The 15,115-nt window shown below is 33.9% G+C and overlaps 1 protein-coding gene across 2 annotated transcripts in view; it reads right to left on the bottom strand.

Moving 5' to 3' along the window:
• STYX (serine/threonine/tyrosine interacting protein) overlaps nt 1-15,115 on the bottom strand; it is a 36,976-nt gene that overhangs the window by 4,119 nt on the left and 17,742 nt on the right. The window contains exons 5-10 of one of the 2 annotated variants that reach the window (XM_007192864.2): nt 13,265-13,325; nt 12,825-12,861; nt 12,359-12,398; nt 12,216-12,266; nt 10,070-10,142; nt 1,923-2,016 (exon numbers count right to left, since the gene is read on the bottom strand). In XM_007192864.2, the coding sequence (XP_007192926.1) occupies nt 1,923-2,016; nt 10,070-10,142; nt 12,216-12,266; nt 12,359-12,398; nt 12,825-12,861; nt 13,265-13,325 (356 nt within the window). The remainder of the gene's footprint in view (nt 1-1,922; nt 2,017-10,069; nt 10,143-12,215; nt 12,267-12,358; nt 12,399-12,824; nt 12,862-13,264; nt 13,326-15,115) is intronic. The other variant, XM_057542916.1, reaches the window with a different exon arrangement.

The following is a 15,115-nucleotide window of genomic DNA, read 5'->3' as shown; positions in this document are numbered from 1 at the left end:
GAATCAGAGCTATCCCCATATGCTCAACAGTTATAATCAAGAAATTTTGAGTCTCAATGGAGGAGAACTTTAGGGAACAACTGAACTGGTAGAGGGTTTGCTGTGTTATCTGCCTAACAGTCGCATTACCTTAAACTTATGCCCTAAAGGTTGTGCTAAATCATGGTAATAATACAGAGGGTGGATTCCAACAGAAAACTAATGTTTCACTGTAAGATTAAAATTAAGGATAGAAATATAGTATTGATGGAATAGAGAAGAAAATATGCTAGCCATAAGTCTAAATACAGTGGTTATAACAGTTTCAGATGCAGTGTTGCACCTGCATTCTAGGAAGGGAGGTAAGAGACATAGGTAACTAATACAAGGCAGGAAGTGAGGAGGTACAGATAAAGCTCTATGGCAGTTTTGAATAACTAGAGATTAGAGGAAGAGTAAGTTAATCATCATGTTTTCTTGAGGCAATGACATCTGAACCAAGTTTTTATGGACAGAGAGACTGAAGGTGATGCTTTCTAGGTGGAGAATAGAAGACACGCACAGGAAACCATTAGTAGTCCCATTTTCTGGAGTGCATATATAGAGGTACAGTGAGAGATACAAATAAAGATCAAAAGGGCCTTTAATTACTACCTATGATGTGTTTTCTTCAGTAGAAATGATGCCAATGGGGACCTCCCTGGTGGTCCAGTGGTTAAGACTCCACACTCCCAATGCAGGGGGCCCGGGTTCGATCCCTGGTCAGGGAACTAGATCCCACATGCATGCCGTAACTAAGAGTTCGCACGCCACAACTAAGGAGCCCGTGAGCCGCAACTAAGGAGCCCACCTGCTGCAACTACAACCTGGTGCAACCAAATAAATAAATAAATATTTTTAAAAAATTATGCCAATGAAGACTTTTACACAGGAAGAATATCACTATTACAACTATCTTTCATGAAAATAAGTCTGGCCACAATGTACAGAACAGACCAAGTAACAAGAGTTGGAATAGGAGGCCAATATGGACCTGAACATGACCGAAATGAAGGGTACTATAAAAGAGGGAGGGAATTCTAGGTACTGAGGAAACAGACCATCCCATTTTGGAAAATGATTAGATAGAAGTTGCAAAGAGTCAATGACAACTGGGAAGTTGAGCCTGAAGGATGGGTATATAGTATTATCACTAAGGAAGTACAATATAGTGCTGGACTTGTGGAGCAGATCACCAGTGTTAAATTTCCAGGTCCAACACTAACCAGGTACGTAACCTGTTTCTCCTAACTTACAAGGTTGTAGGTTCAAATAAGACTGAAAGGAACTCTGGGAGAGAAAAACCATAAACTAAAAAAATTCCATGAATGCTCTAATAAAAAGAAAGGAGACAAAAAAGGGTAGCAAGGTCTTGGAGAGGATGGCAAAAGTTAGGATTTTGAGAGCATGCCTGGATCATTAACTTTTAAAATGGGGGAGGGGACACTGCAATAGGGAAAGGAGAAAGGATTCAAATACTTACGGCAAGAGAAAAACTGAGGTAGCTTACATTTAGTCACCCTGCTTTTACTTACTAACCACCTTTCATTTTTAATAAGACCACCTAAGTGTATTTAGGGCCTCATCTCCAGACCCCTCTTATTATTTTAATCTTTGCAACACAGTTATACTACTTAAAGATTTAAAACTCAACAAAGTAGAAATCTGATCTTCCAACCAACACGTTCTAATTAACTAGTGGTGTACACACAGAAGCTCAATACATATTTAATTACAAAGTTAAAATTTGAAATTATTTTAATTCAATAGTCCATCCAAAAATTTTCTAAACAATCAAAATTGTTCAGTGTAACCTGTTAATGAGCAAAAGATGCTTCTTCTCTTCTATTCTTCACTACCATCATCTTTCTTCCCAAATTTCTCCAAAATGAAAAAATCCTTACCTGTGGTGCCAGAATGAACAGATAACGACCTTTCTATCTGAAGTGGCGACATCATCTGTATTGTTAATTTCGCTAGGTAGATGGCTTCATATTCCTAGGAAAGATTTTAATTAACCTGAATATACATTTAAATTCTTGGATACCCAAAACAAAACAAAATTTTAAAAGTGGTTAATGCATACATTATTGGTATTCTTAGTTTATATTGAAAACTCTGGTGCCATATTGCTGTAAAAGAAAGGCTTACAATTCCTATCTTATAATTTCACATTTATTGATGAGACTATAAATCAAGTCAAGCAAATAGCTTGCACTATGGCACTGCACACTGAACTGCCAGTCAGTATGTATGCTCTGCCACCCGGCATAAGCTAGCTATATGATCTCTCACTTCATCTGTTAAAACACATACATACCCCCAAAACCCAAACTGGCAATCTCAAAGAATGATTATAAGAATAAAAAGAAATAAAACATTTTAAAAAATCAGATTAATATAAGGCATTTAATTGATTCAAGTATATATTTGGTTCTAATTCCTTAAAATCAATAGTCCTCTACTTCCAGTTAAAGATGGAGTAATAAAGGCATTCCTATCCCTCTCCCCTTTCTGAAAACAAGAAATAGAGAACTCCTTATTCGAAGAAACTAGGAAACATCCATAACCCTGAATATGAGAAGAATGAAGAGAAAAGTAAGGAATTAATTATCAAATAAGTCAGGATACTGGCTACCTTTATGATGGGAAAAAGAGAATTATGATTAGAAAGAGGCCTCAAGAGGGCTTTTGGGATTCTGGCAAACATTCAATTCGTCACCTGGATGGCAGTTACATGGATGTTTATTCGCACTTTATGCATTTTTATATATGTGTATTATATTTCACAATAACATTTTTAAAAAAATGGAACCAGACTAAGCTATGCACAAAAGACGCCTGACTGCGGATATCAGACAGAATGGGTACAGCTGACAAACCTAACAAGCCGTTGCCTAGTATGATACAGCCAGGAAGTGTGCGTGGGCTGTGGCAGGAGGAAGGGCATATTAAGGAAAACGTGAACATCCACACCTGGCATTTCTGCAAGACGCAAGCGATGTGTAGGAGAAACTGGGTTGCATGTTGCCAAGCATCGGCTGATCTTGGTCAGCTGAAAGTAAAGGCTAAACCATTGATTCTCAAGCCTGGCTATACCTGAGAATTACCTGAGGTGCCTTAAAACCTGTAGGTATATAGTCAGCTCCTCTCCTCCCCCCACCAGAGATTCTCATTTAACTGGTATGGATAACGTTCCCCAGGTGATTCTAATGTGCATGCAGTGTTTATCAATCTAAACAAGAAGAACCTGTGACAAAAGGGGCTCTTTTTTTTCCCACTCGCTAAGTAGAGTCATAACACTGGAGAAAAGTGTTGGTGAGAAAGTCTTCCAAGACAACTGGGAAAATTTAAGCTGCCTACCTTTCTCCACCACTCTCCTGGTCCCTTTCCCACAACTTTATTGTTGGGCAAATAGCTTACCTAAGAAGAATGTCTCCAGTTCAAAGATGACCAATATCAAAAAGGAACCAATGTACGTCTTATGTAAAGATGTTTGCAAGGGAAAGAAAAGCAACATTATAACCAAAAGTCTATATATAAAGAACACTGCATGAAAATTACACCATGGAGCAGGTGAAAATTATAATTCCCCATGAAATCGATGAGAATACGGCATTTCTGAAACGAGTTCAAAGAAGAGATAAAAGGATTCATGGAAGAAATAGGACAATAAAAGAGATGACTATGCCATTTCCTACCATTTCAGAAAACAAACAGAACGCCCCTCTTAATCCTAGTTTCCCCTCCAACTACTGTTTCATTTCTGTTTTCCCCTTCTAAGCATAATTCCTGGAATTATCTATTCTTGCTGTTCACATTCCTCTCTTCCCATTTTCCTTTCAACTCTGAGCAATTATTGCTTATCTTCCCCCCTCCACAAAAATTGTCAAGGGCACCAATGACATCATGTTCCTAACCTAATGTCAATTCTCAGCCCTTATCTTATTTAACCTATTATCAATCTTTGAAACGGAGGGTCATTCCCCACTCTTCTAACACCTTCTTCACTTGACTTCCCAAACACCAGACCATCCTGATTTTCTTCCCAACTCACTGGCCACTCTTTTCAGCCTCCTCTGCTGATTCCCCATCTCCACAATCTCTACATGCTGGGAATAAATTAAGGTTCTGTTTTTGAAATCCTTCTCTATCCGCATTCACTTCTCTAGAGATCTCATCCAGTTTCAAAGCTTTCAATAGCATCTATATATTGATAACCCCTAGAAATACAGTTCTTTCTCATGAAATCCAGGCTTATATGTATACCTGCCCACTATCTAATAGCTCTCTCAACCTTAACATGACCAAAACCGATTCTTGATTTTACTCCCTTCCAATTTCATGCAGTTTCTCCCATACAAGCAAGTAGCAGTTCCTCTTCCAGTGTTCAGGCTACAAGGCTTAAATTCATCCCTATCTCTCTTCACATCCAATCCATCAGCAAATTCCATCAGCTCTACTGTCAAATAAATCCAGCATCTGATCTCTTCTCACCTCTCCCCCTGCAACCACTTTGATTCAAACCAGCACTCTCCTGACTCCATCACTGCAACAGCCTCTTAACTCAAGCACTTGCTTCTGCCCAAACCCCAACAACCCCTACAGTATATACACAGTATACTATATTCAACACAGCAGCAGGCAATCTGAAGTTGTTCCTTCACTTAAAATAAAAGCCAAAGGCCTTACTTATAATGGCCTATAAACGTCTGTCATGTGGCCCCTTACCTCCCAGCTTTAATCTCCTACCGTTATTTGCTTACTCTGTTGCAGCCACACTGACCTTCTTGCACTTCTCGAAAATACTATGCATACTCCCATTTCAAGGCACTTGCACGTATATTCCTGCTACCTAGAATGCCTTCCCCCCAATATCAGCACAGCTTGTTCTCCTAATTTCTCCAGGTCTCTGCTCAAATATCATTTTTGCAATAAGGCCTTTTCTGATCACCATTTAAAAATGCAATTCATGTCGCATCTCCTTATGTGGCCTTATTTCTCTCTCCCTTATTTTTCTCTGTGACCCATTACCATCTGACCTACTACATTTCACTTTGTTTACTGTTTAATTCTCTCATTAGAATAAGTTTCATGAGGTCAGAGATTTCTATTTTGTTCTCTGCTTTACTGCCATTGCCTAGAACAATGCCAAATGAACATTTGATGAAACAATGAAGTATGGGAAAGGGAAGAAAAGCTTGAGAAAAATCAAGCCAAAAGAGAAAAGAACAAAGTTGAAAATAATTACAGAGAAAATGGCAGATATGGAAGAAAAAGGGAACCAATATAAAATATGTCTCTGGGAGAAAAAGCCAGGCAAATGAAACAGAACAACAAAAACAGAAGCCAAATACATAGTAGAAGAAAACTTTCTGAAATAAGGGAAGGTGTGAATCTGTAAGTGCTAAGGGCATACTAAGACTGAGAAGTTAATATAGAACAATCAACAAGATATACCTTGATAAAGCATCCTATGTTCATCCAGACAACACCTCCTCCTCCCAATCAAGTCTTTTAAGGGGGAAAAATTTTTTAAATTAGGCTCCCCTCAGACTTCTCTGGAGCAATATTCAATGTCAGGTCTGTGTGCAAACCCATAAGGGAAAAAGTATTAAACAAAAAATTTTTATCTAGCCAATTGTCATTCAAACATAAGAGCAACAGAAAAATATTTTCCAAAATGCCAGGACTTACGGAATATAGTTTCCAAGAACTCTTCTTGAAAATAATGCTCAAAGACAAACTCCAGTAGTTGAATAAAGAAGCTAGAATCCTATTTAAATGTAGAACTAAGGATGAACAACTAGAACATGCGGTTATAGGATAGAATATAAATATTATAATCTGTAACAATGTAGAAAAAGTATAATCTTTTTTTTAAAAAAAGGAGATGGCAGGACATATAACAGGAGGTAGTTTAAGTAGATGATCTTATATTGCTAAGTAACAAGAGGTATAATATTTAAATATTTTTAAAGGTATAAGAGGTAACTCCTAGAAGAACTAAGACTAATAACAAAGCAGGTAGTGGAGGGGAAGGAGGAAAGAAGTAGAGGTATATAAATTTTTATCTTTTATAGTGGAAATCAACTGATAGTTATTTAAAAGTGGTAACTCAAGAAACATATGTATATACTATAAAGTTACAATTGTGCCCATTAGAACTAAAAACAATAAATTTAAAAATTATCAAAAGAATACAAACATAAAAGAATTCATAAACTTTATAGTGAAAAGTTTAAAAAAGATGCACTTAAAAGAGAAAGCGTGACATGAAATAAAAGGAGAGACAAAAGTATATATCATTTTTAGTGCAAGAAAGTGGGATAAATTCACCTATTAAAGAAAAATAGTGATAAATCAAATAGCAAAATCCAGCCATAGACCATATATAGGAAATGCATCTAAAACAAAGTGATTTAGAAAGGTGGAAGAAAAGGAATGAAGAAACTCACAAGGCAAATGCAAACAATATTACACAAGGTTAATTTCAAAGTAAAATAATTGAATGAAGGAATAATAAATATATAACTACAATGAAGACGTAACTTGAATTTTACCTACCAAATAACACAGTACCAAAATTGGCAAAGAAACTAGAAGAACTAAAGAAAAAATAAACAGAAACATAATAAAGGAGTTTCAATTCACCTCTCAGCCCAAGACAGACGAAGCGAACAAATACTATCAGCCCTCTATGCACGGATGCAGAACCCACAGAAACAGAGGACTGACTGGACTATGCCATTTTATATAAGATTTGGAATTCACGGGGCGGCAGGGGGAGGGGGGTGTCCTGAAACCAATCCCCCACGGATACTGAGGGACGACTGTATATTGAGCTTTATGCCCTGAAAACAGAGAATACATCTTCTTTTCAAGTGCCCAGGAGACAGTCATAATAACAACTGTATATTAGGCCACGAAGAAAACATTAAAAAATTCAAGAAGTAAATAGTATTAGAAATGAACAAAAATAGAAAATAAACCTTGTCACCTATATAGTTAGTTTTTAAAAAAAAAAAACTCTCAAACAAATGTTAAGTAAAAAATAAAATCAAAAGTGAAATCACAGAATATCAAGCTATAACAATAATAAAAATATTGCATAGCAGAATCTATGTACGATATGTAGAATATGGCTAAAGCAAGGCTAAGAGGATAATTCATGGTCTTGAATTCCTGAAAGAATGAAAAACTAAGCTTTCAACTCAGGAAATTCACTAAAGAATAACAGCAGCAGCAGCACAAACAACAAAAACCTAAGGAAAGCAGAAAGCAAGCAGAAATTCAAATACAGAAAATTTATATAAACTAACCAGATCAAGGAAAAAAGAAAGCACAGATACACAAAATTAGAAAAAAGAATGGAAAAATATTTTCCTCAATTTTATCTCAAATCCTATGAAATGAATGATTATATAGGAGATTATGAAACCATCCAAAGTGACCTGAGGAGTATATGAAAATCAGACTTAACCTACCAAACGAAGAAAAGCTGTCCAAGAATTGGTCCACCCTCAAAATATACAAATGAATGAAATAATGAATAACTGAATTAAATTAAAAAATCAAGGTCCAATGATTTCACAGGTACCACATATCAGAACACCAAGAAGCCCGTAACTCCAATCTAATTTACATTGTTCTAGAGCACATAAAGAGAAAGCAAGTTTCCATTTTAAAAATGAGAATCACGTGATAAACACCCAAACCAGAAGAGGGTAGTATAGAAAAAAATTACAAACCAATATCACTTATTCAACTAATTCCAAAATCTTAAAAAAAATACTGACAAATAGAATCTAGCAACACATTCACGGAACATAGTCTACCATAACCAAGTGAGATCCATTTGTGAACCAAAATGATGATTCAAAATTAAGAAATCTAGCATAATGTGATCCAATAATTCAACTCACCATATTAATGGCTTAAAGGAGTAAAACTACAGTCATTTCATAAAAAAAAATTTTTTTAAGCTAAAAATCAACATCTATTCCTGGTAAAATCTCTTTACATAGGCACAGATGAATACATACATACATACATACATACATACATACATACACACACACACACACAGTGCAATACTAGAAGCACTGACATTGAAATCAAGAATAAAGTACAAGTACTATACCACTATTACTTATCATGATTCTGATACAATGACCATCCAATGAGAAAGAAAAAAAAAATTAGAAAAGTTGCAAAATTATTATGATTTGGAGATGAAAATCTAAGACAATCAACTAGAAAATTTTTCAGAATTGTTTAGAGTTTAATAAGGTTGCCAACTGAAAACAACAAAAATCAATAGCTTTCCTATATACAAGTAAGCAATTAGAAAACATACTGGAGGAAAAAAACATTTTATTTATAATGGGAATAAAAGAAAATAGGAATAAATTTCATAAGAAATGCATATATTCTATATAAAGAAAACTTTAAAACACTAAAAGACATAGAAATTGACTTGAATAAATGGAACATACTCTTAGAGAGGAACATACTGAGAAAAATTTAAAGGTGTCAATTCCTTCTGAACTGTGAATGTAGAGATAATGTTATTAAAAACAACTACAGGACTCTTTCCAGTAAAGGTCACACCAAAAAATAAGTGTTAAGAACATGCCAGGAAAATTCCAGAAAAAACATTAATGAGGGGATCTTGATTAAATTACTTGATATAAGTAATATAAATTACTTACATAATATTATAGTATTTAAAACTGTTTGATACAAGTGCAGCAATAAGCAGATCAATGGAACAAAATACAAGGTCAGAAACAGACTCAAGTATAGATCAGAATTTGGTATATAATAAAAATGGCATTTCCAATCAGTTGGATAAAGATAGATTTTCTTAATATACAGAGTCCTTACAAGCCAATGAGAAAAAGACCAACAACCTAATAGAAAAATAGGCAAATCATAAGGAGTTGTCACTTTTACCACCATGATAACAATGATCAAGAAGTTGCATAAAACACTTTCACTATTGGTATTGATTAGGTATGGGTAAACAGGTACCCCTTGTTTCCTGAAGCCTTTTTAGAGGCAATTTGGCAACATCAAATTTCAAATGCCCTCTGACCCAGCAATTCTACTCTGATCAATTATCATACAGGTGCATTCACACATGTAAACAAAGATGTACCTACCAGGATATTCTTTCCCATGTTGTTTAAAATCGTGAAAGGCTGGAAACAATCTAAAGGTCCATGTATAAGCAACTGGTCTTATATAACTGTGATACATACATACATCTATGTACATATACACATAAAAATATTATGCAGGTAGAGCTATATATGATCTTCAAGATATACTATTAAGGAGACTTACTTTTCAAGTATTCTTCTTAGGCATTATTGAATTTTTATTTTTTTAACCGTAAGTATTTTTTTCTCTTTTAAATGAAGTAAAAACTAAAAGTGAATTAAAAATAAAAATGAAGTAAGATTTAAAGTTTGGTAACTGAGACAACCCATTTTGTAGTGCTCTTGATGTCTCAATGTGAGATTTATTCCTGCATAACTGGATGGAATCAGCCAGAGCACATTCTTCACCTATGATTTTCCTTCTTGGAAAAAAATTAAATAAATTAATCAGATAAATTCACAGGTTTACTTTACTGTCTTTTTACTGCATCTTCTAGGCATCATCAAATGTGAAAGAATATGGAAAAGATAAAGCATATAAAACAGAAAAGGCTGCTATATGTAATACATTTAGAATCAAAACTCTCTTATGCTCTGTATGTGTGATTAAAATAAAGAAGTAATTGAAGACATTTCTAACATCAATTATTTTACTTTAGGTTGAAAAATGTGCCTTTAACTCTTTTTTTCTTGTTAATGGTAGCTTTTAAGAAAATATTGATAATTTTAAATACAGATGTAAACTTGAACAAAGAATCAAATTAATCAGATTATGGCAATTTTTAAGTATTTACAAAGTAAATACTACAACTAAATTACATGAACATAAGATTTTAATTATCCTACTTTCTGACTGCCTTAAAGAGGAAGAAGAGAGAAGTTACCTGAAGCTGATGGACAAATCCAGCGTTAGGATTAATACAAAATCTTCTTTCTTGAACGTAAGCAAATGCATCTCTGAAAACAAAAAAAGAAAACTAAGGCGATAATATTATTTCATGAATTAATCTCAATTTTTCCAGAATTTATCTAAAATAGGAACTTACCTAACAATTTACCTAAAATAGAAAATCATAATCATACAGCTTGTACTACAGAGAGATAGTGAATTGTAGTGGAAAAACTGAAAGCATGGTCAGACTAAGTATCACAATTCGTTTGCTTCCCAGCTGTGTGTCCTAGGGGACACTTCTCAGCTTCTCTAAGCTTTATTTTTCTCATCTGTAAATTAGGCATTATAATAATTCCTATCTTGGAGCACTACTGTAAAGATGGAAAATAATAAGTATAACACATCGTGTACAGCATCTGTCACACAGTACATGCTCAGATATTATTACTGGTTAATAAATGAGAAGTATAGGGACTTCCGTGTGTTGTTGAGATAAAAGTGCCTAGAATAGTATCTGGCACATGGCAAAAACCCAATAAATGGAAGTTATTTTCACTATTAATATTATTACTGACACATCACCAAATAATAAAGAGAATATATAAAACAAAATCTAGCACATATTACTCATTTTCAGTTAAATAAAAGCATTTGTATTCAAATAATATTTAAGAATTAACACTTTTAAGCAAACTTTTCCATTATAATTTTAAGATAAAAAATACCAAATAAACTAAAGCATTTGGGACTTCCCTGGTGGCACAGTGGTTAAGAATCTGCCTGCCAGTGCAGGGGACACGGGTTCCATCCCTGGTCCGGGAAGATCCCACATGCTGTGGAGCAACTAAGTCCATGCGCCACAACTACTGAAGCCCATGCGCCTAGAGTCCGTGCTCCGCAACAAGAGAAGCCACTGCAATGAGAAGCCCACACACTGGAACGAAGAGTAGCCCCCGCTCGCCGCAACTAGAGAAAGCCCACGTGCAGCAAAGACCCAATGCAGCCAAAAATAAATAAATAAATAAATTAATTAATTAAAGATAACTTGGAAAAAAAAAAAACTAAAGCATTTGAATGTCTACTATATGTGAGGCATGTGGATCCAATGCTGAACATAGCTCAAATGGAGAGGGTTAATTGGGAACACAGCATTAGAATGCAGAGATTGATAGGGGCATATCATGTGAAGTTTCATTGGCCATGTTAAGAATTATTAAGGATCAGAAACATTTGAAAGCTTTTTAGGGTAAGGTAACATATGATCAGATTTATCTTTTGAGAAAATCATTCTCACTGTGGTATGGAGAACAGAACAGACTAGAGAAGGAAAGAAAACATGAGACCACTAAGAAGGTGACTACTGGAAGAGTCCAAAGGAAACATGACTAGAGCTTGGATTAGGGAGATTAAATAATGATAAAGAGAAAGAGCCAGATTCAAGGAATATTTTAGGACAAAAAACAGACAGGATTTGGTAAAGGATCAGTTTGGGACATGAGGAGTGAAAGAGAAGGCGGTATCAATGATTACAACAGATTTCTAACTTGTACAAGACACACTAAGAAAGAAAATACTGTGCATTGGCCAGCTTTTTTGGTTTGTTGTAGGGTGAAAAGCTCATCAGCCTGTCTCTCTCTCTCTCTTTTGTCTATGCAATATGCTTGGAAAAGATGATTTTGGATAAGACAAACAATGGATTGTGAACAGACACTAAAACAATTCTTAGGTAATTTTTCACCCAACTACTGTTAAAGGAAAACATAATAAATTAATCTTTTAAACAAAGCAAGCAATTACATCTTTGTCTAAGAGTTTTTAAACTCAGATTAACCAATTCCCTAGTAGTAAGCAAGCAGTTTTCCATGGGTTATTCCAACTATAATTATCTTTGGTTTTTAAAATAACAAGAGTTGCACTAGCTCCATAAAATAACAAACATTAGCCTAAGTGGATCTATACAAGGTAGACACGCTACAAGGATTAAGCGACTTAACCATGGGATAAAAGGGCCTGCTTAATCAAACATGACTAGATGACAAAATCAGGAGATTATTAACTTAAAGCTCCTAAACCGTCTCCATTAAGCTTTATTTTAATGAGAATCTAAATTGTGGCTAGGTTTCAGAGTACTTTCTTACCTGTACTTCATTCCAAATGTTTCCATAATGTATGCAATAACAAAGGCAGCACTGAAGAGGGGGAAAAAATTTTTAGAAAAAAACAGAAAACACAACTCATTAATTAAATGCAAGAGAAAGAAAGATTATCTCTAACTTCATACCTCCTGGAGATCCCTGCATTCCCATGGACAAGAACTTTTCCTGAAAAACAAGAAATAGTTATTCTGATAGAAAGATACCTGATTCAGCAGCTAAAATATATTAAAACTATGTATCATACTACAATAAAATAAATCTTTTCTTAAACATTTTGTGTATTTTATATGTACAACTTGGATACTTATTAATTTTCAAATCCTTGAATTTATTTATATTAACTGTGTGGAGATTACAGTAGACTTTTAGGTTAAAGAGATTTAAAGCTGACCCAGAACATGAAAAATAGTTCTATAGAGATATTTAAGAAAGCCTATCCAAATGAAACAGAAAGTTGGGAAAATACAAATTTGGGAAGACATAAATGCAGAATATGAAAGTTGTAATTAAGAAGAATACTAACTAAAAAATTAACTATCATAAATAATCTCCTAAAAATAAACATAAGCTAAGTAAAGGAATATTATTTACCTCCACTTTGTAAGCTCCCATCAATAAATTCTTTAGTCTGAAGGCAAAAGACAATGTGTTATAATAAAACATGTGGAGTAACATAAGCATAAAATACATACATACATACAGTGAAACATATTGAAAATAATTTCCTGATTATTTATATGAATAAAAATTACCTTATGTCAAAAATCTCCAAAATGCTACAAATACAACTATTACAAGTTTAAATATTAGTTTGAATTTAAGAAATTTGAAGTGTGATTTCTCAAATATTTGGAGATCATAAAAAAGTTTTAAAAATAATAAATTTTTAAAAAAATATAATCCCACAATTTTCAGACATAACAAAGTAAAAGCAGTACAGGAGAAAATCATGTTTCATTAAGTTTTAGAACCACAATTAAGAGGTCAAATCATAAATAAATTTTAAATGATATTAAAATATTGATACCTACCATGGGGAAAAAACGTATTATATTTTCAACTGGATTATCTGCAATATCCAAGACTAAATATCTGAAAATAGAATATTTTGTGATAAGCACATTTTCAGATAAAACTCTCTTCATATATAAAAAATATGAAAATTTTTTGGCAACCATGAAAATAATGCAAAACAACTTTCAAAATATCATATTCCCAAGAACCGAGCCATAGATTTTATACTGCTTGAAGGCACAGATAGCATTTAAAGCCTTAAATAACAAGTTAACATTTCTCTGATATCTTAGTATAAAAAAAAATCTATCTGCTTAAAATAGAAAAATCACAAGTAGGAAGAAACCTTCCTCTAGATCAGAGTGGACCTGGAAAATAAAGACAAAAATTGCCTGTTTTCCTTATTGTTATTCTTCTATTTCTACCAACTTCCCTAGGACTAAAAGATTTTTCTCTGGATGGCCCTGCCACCTTTCCTCACAACCCTAGAGAGGACAATTCAGAGGAAGCCCAAAGTCTGAGAGAGAAGAAACTAACCAAAATAGAAGGCAGCAGTCTGACAGAGCCGTGAGTCAAACATTCATTGTTTGAACTAACCTTCAGTAGAACAAGCAAGAAAAGACCACCTGTCCTGGAATTTTACACCTTCAAAAACATTTAAAATAAGTCATTTTAAAACACTAGCCTTATTTTGTGAAAAACTTCTATTTCTGGAAATTCCCTGGTGGTTCAGTGGTTAGGACTCGGTGCTTTCACTGCTGGGGCCCTGGGTTCGAACCCTGGTCAGGAAACTAAGATCCCGCAAGCCGCGTGGTACGGCCAAAAATAAAAAATAAAAACTTCCATTTCTAACCTATCCAACACCACCTGTTTATTAACACAACTTAGTTAAGTAATTAAGTTATAAAATTTAAAGTCAATATTGCTTTAATGATCATTTTGGTGGCAGCAACTTATCACACAGAAGCTGTATCCAGGACATTTTGGCACTAAAAACAAAAATTCTATACAAATTAGAAAGCTATATAGTATGGCATTTTAAAATATAACATTTTCATTTTCTTTAATATACACAAGTCTATATGTGTGTATACATAATACACATATACAGTAGAGAAAGTTTAGAAGGAAATATACCAAAATGTTAAAGTTATGTTCCTCTGGGTTGTGGATTTATGGATGATTTTTTAAATATTTTTCTTGGTGTCATTCTGTATTTTCCAACATATCTATAAAGAACAAGTATTTCTTTTGCAATTAGAAAAAATTTGATCTATTTTATTTTAGATTACAGATATTCCCTTTTTAAAACTAGTTTTTATTAACTGAAAAATGTGTACACACAGTAAAAAATTCTAACAGTATAAAGACATCTGCAATGAAACCTAGGTCTCTCTACCATCCCAGACCCTAAATTTCCCTTCTCAGAAGTAACTACTGTCAAGTTTCTAGTCTGTCAGTCCAGAAATTTTCTATGCATATACAAGAATATATACCTAATGTACTGCATATATTTTTAAACACATGGCTCTGCACCTTGCTGTTTTCATTGAATAAATCTTGAAGATTAGTCCATATGAGCACACATAGAAATATTTCATTCTTTTTCATGGTTACAGTATTCTATTGTGTATTCACACAATATATTTTATAGTCTCTTATACTGATGGACATTCAGGTTGCTTTCATTTTTACAAACAATAAAGCAGAACATTAAAACAGTTTTAACATATGTGCTTTTATACAAATATTTCTAGAATGATATCAAAAAAAGAGTTAATAGTAGCTGCCTCCTAGCTAAAGATAGACTAGATAGCTGGGTTTAGGGGAAGAAAGAAACATTTTCCTTATATACCTTTTTGACCCTT

This window comes from Balaenoptera acutorostrata, chromosome 3, assembly GCF_949987535.1.
Source record: "Balaenoptera acutorostrata chromosome 3, mBalAcu1.1, whole genome shotgun sequence".
Classification (NCBI taxonomy): Eukaryota; Metazoa; Chordata; class Mammalia; order Artiodactyla; family Balaenopteridae; genus Balaenoptera; species Balaenoptera acutorostrata.
The sequence above is the reverse complement of the archived record's forward strand: the minus strand, read 5'-3'. Positions and strand labels throughout refer to the sequence as shown.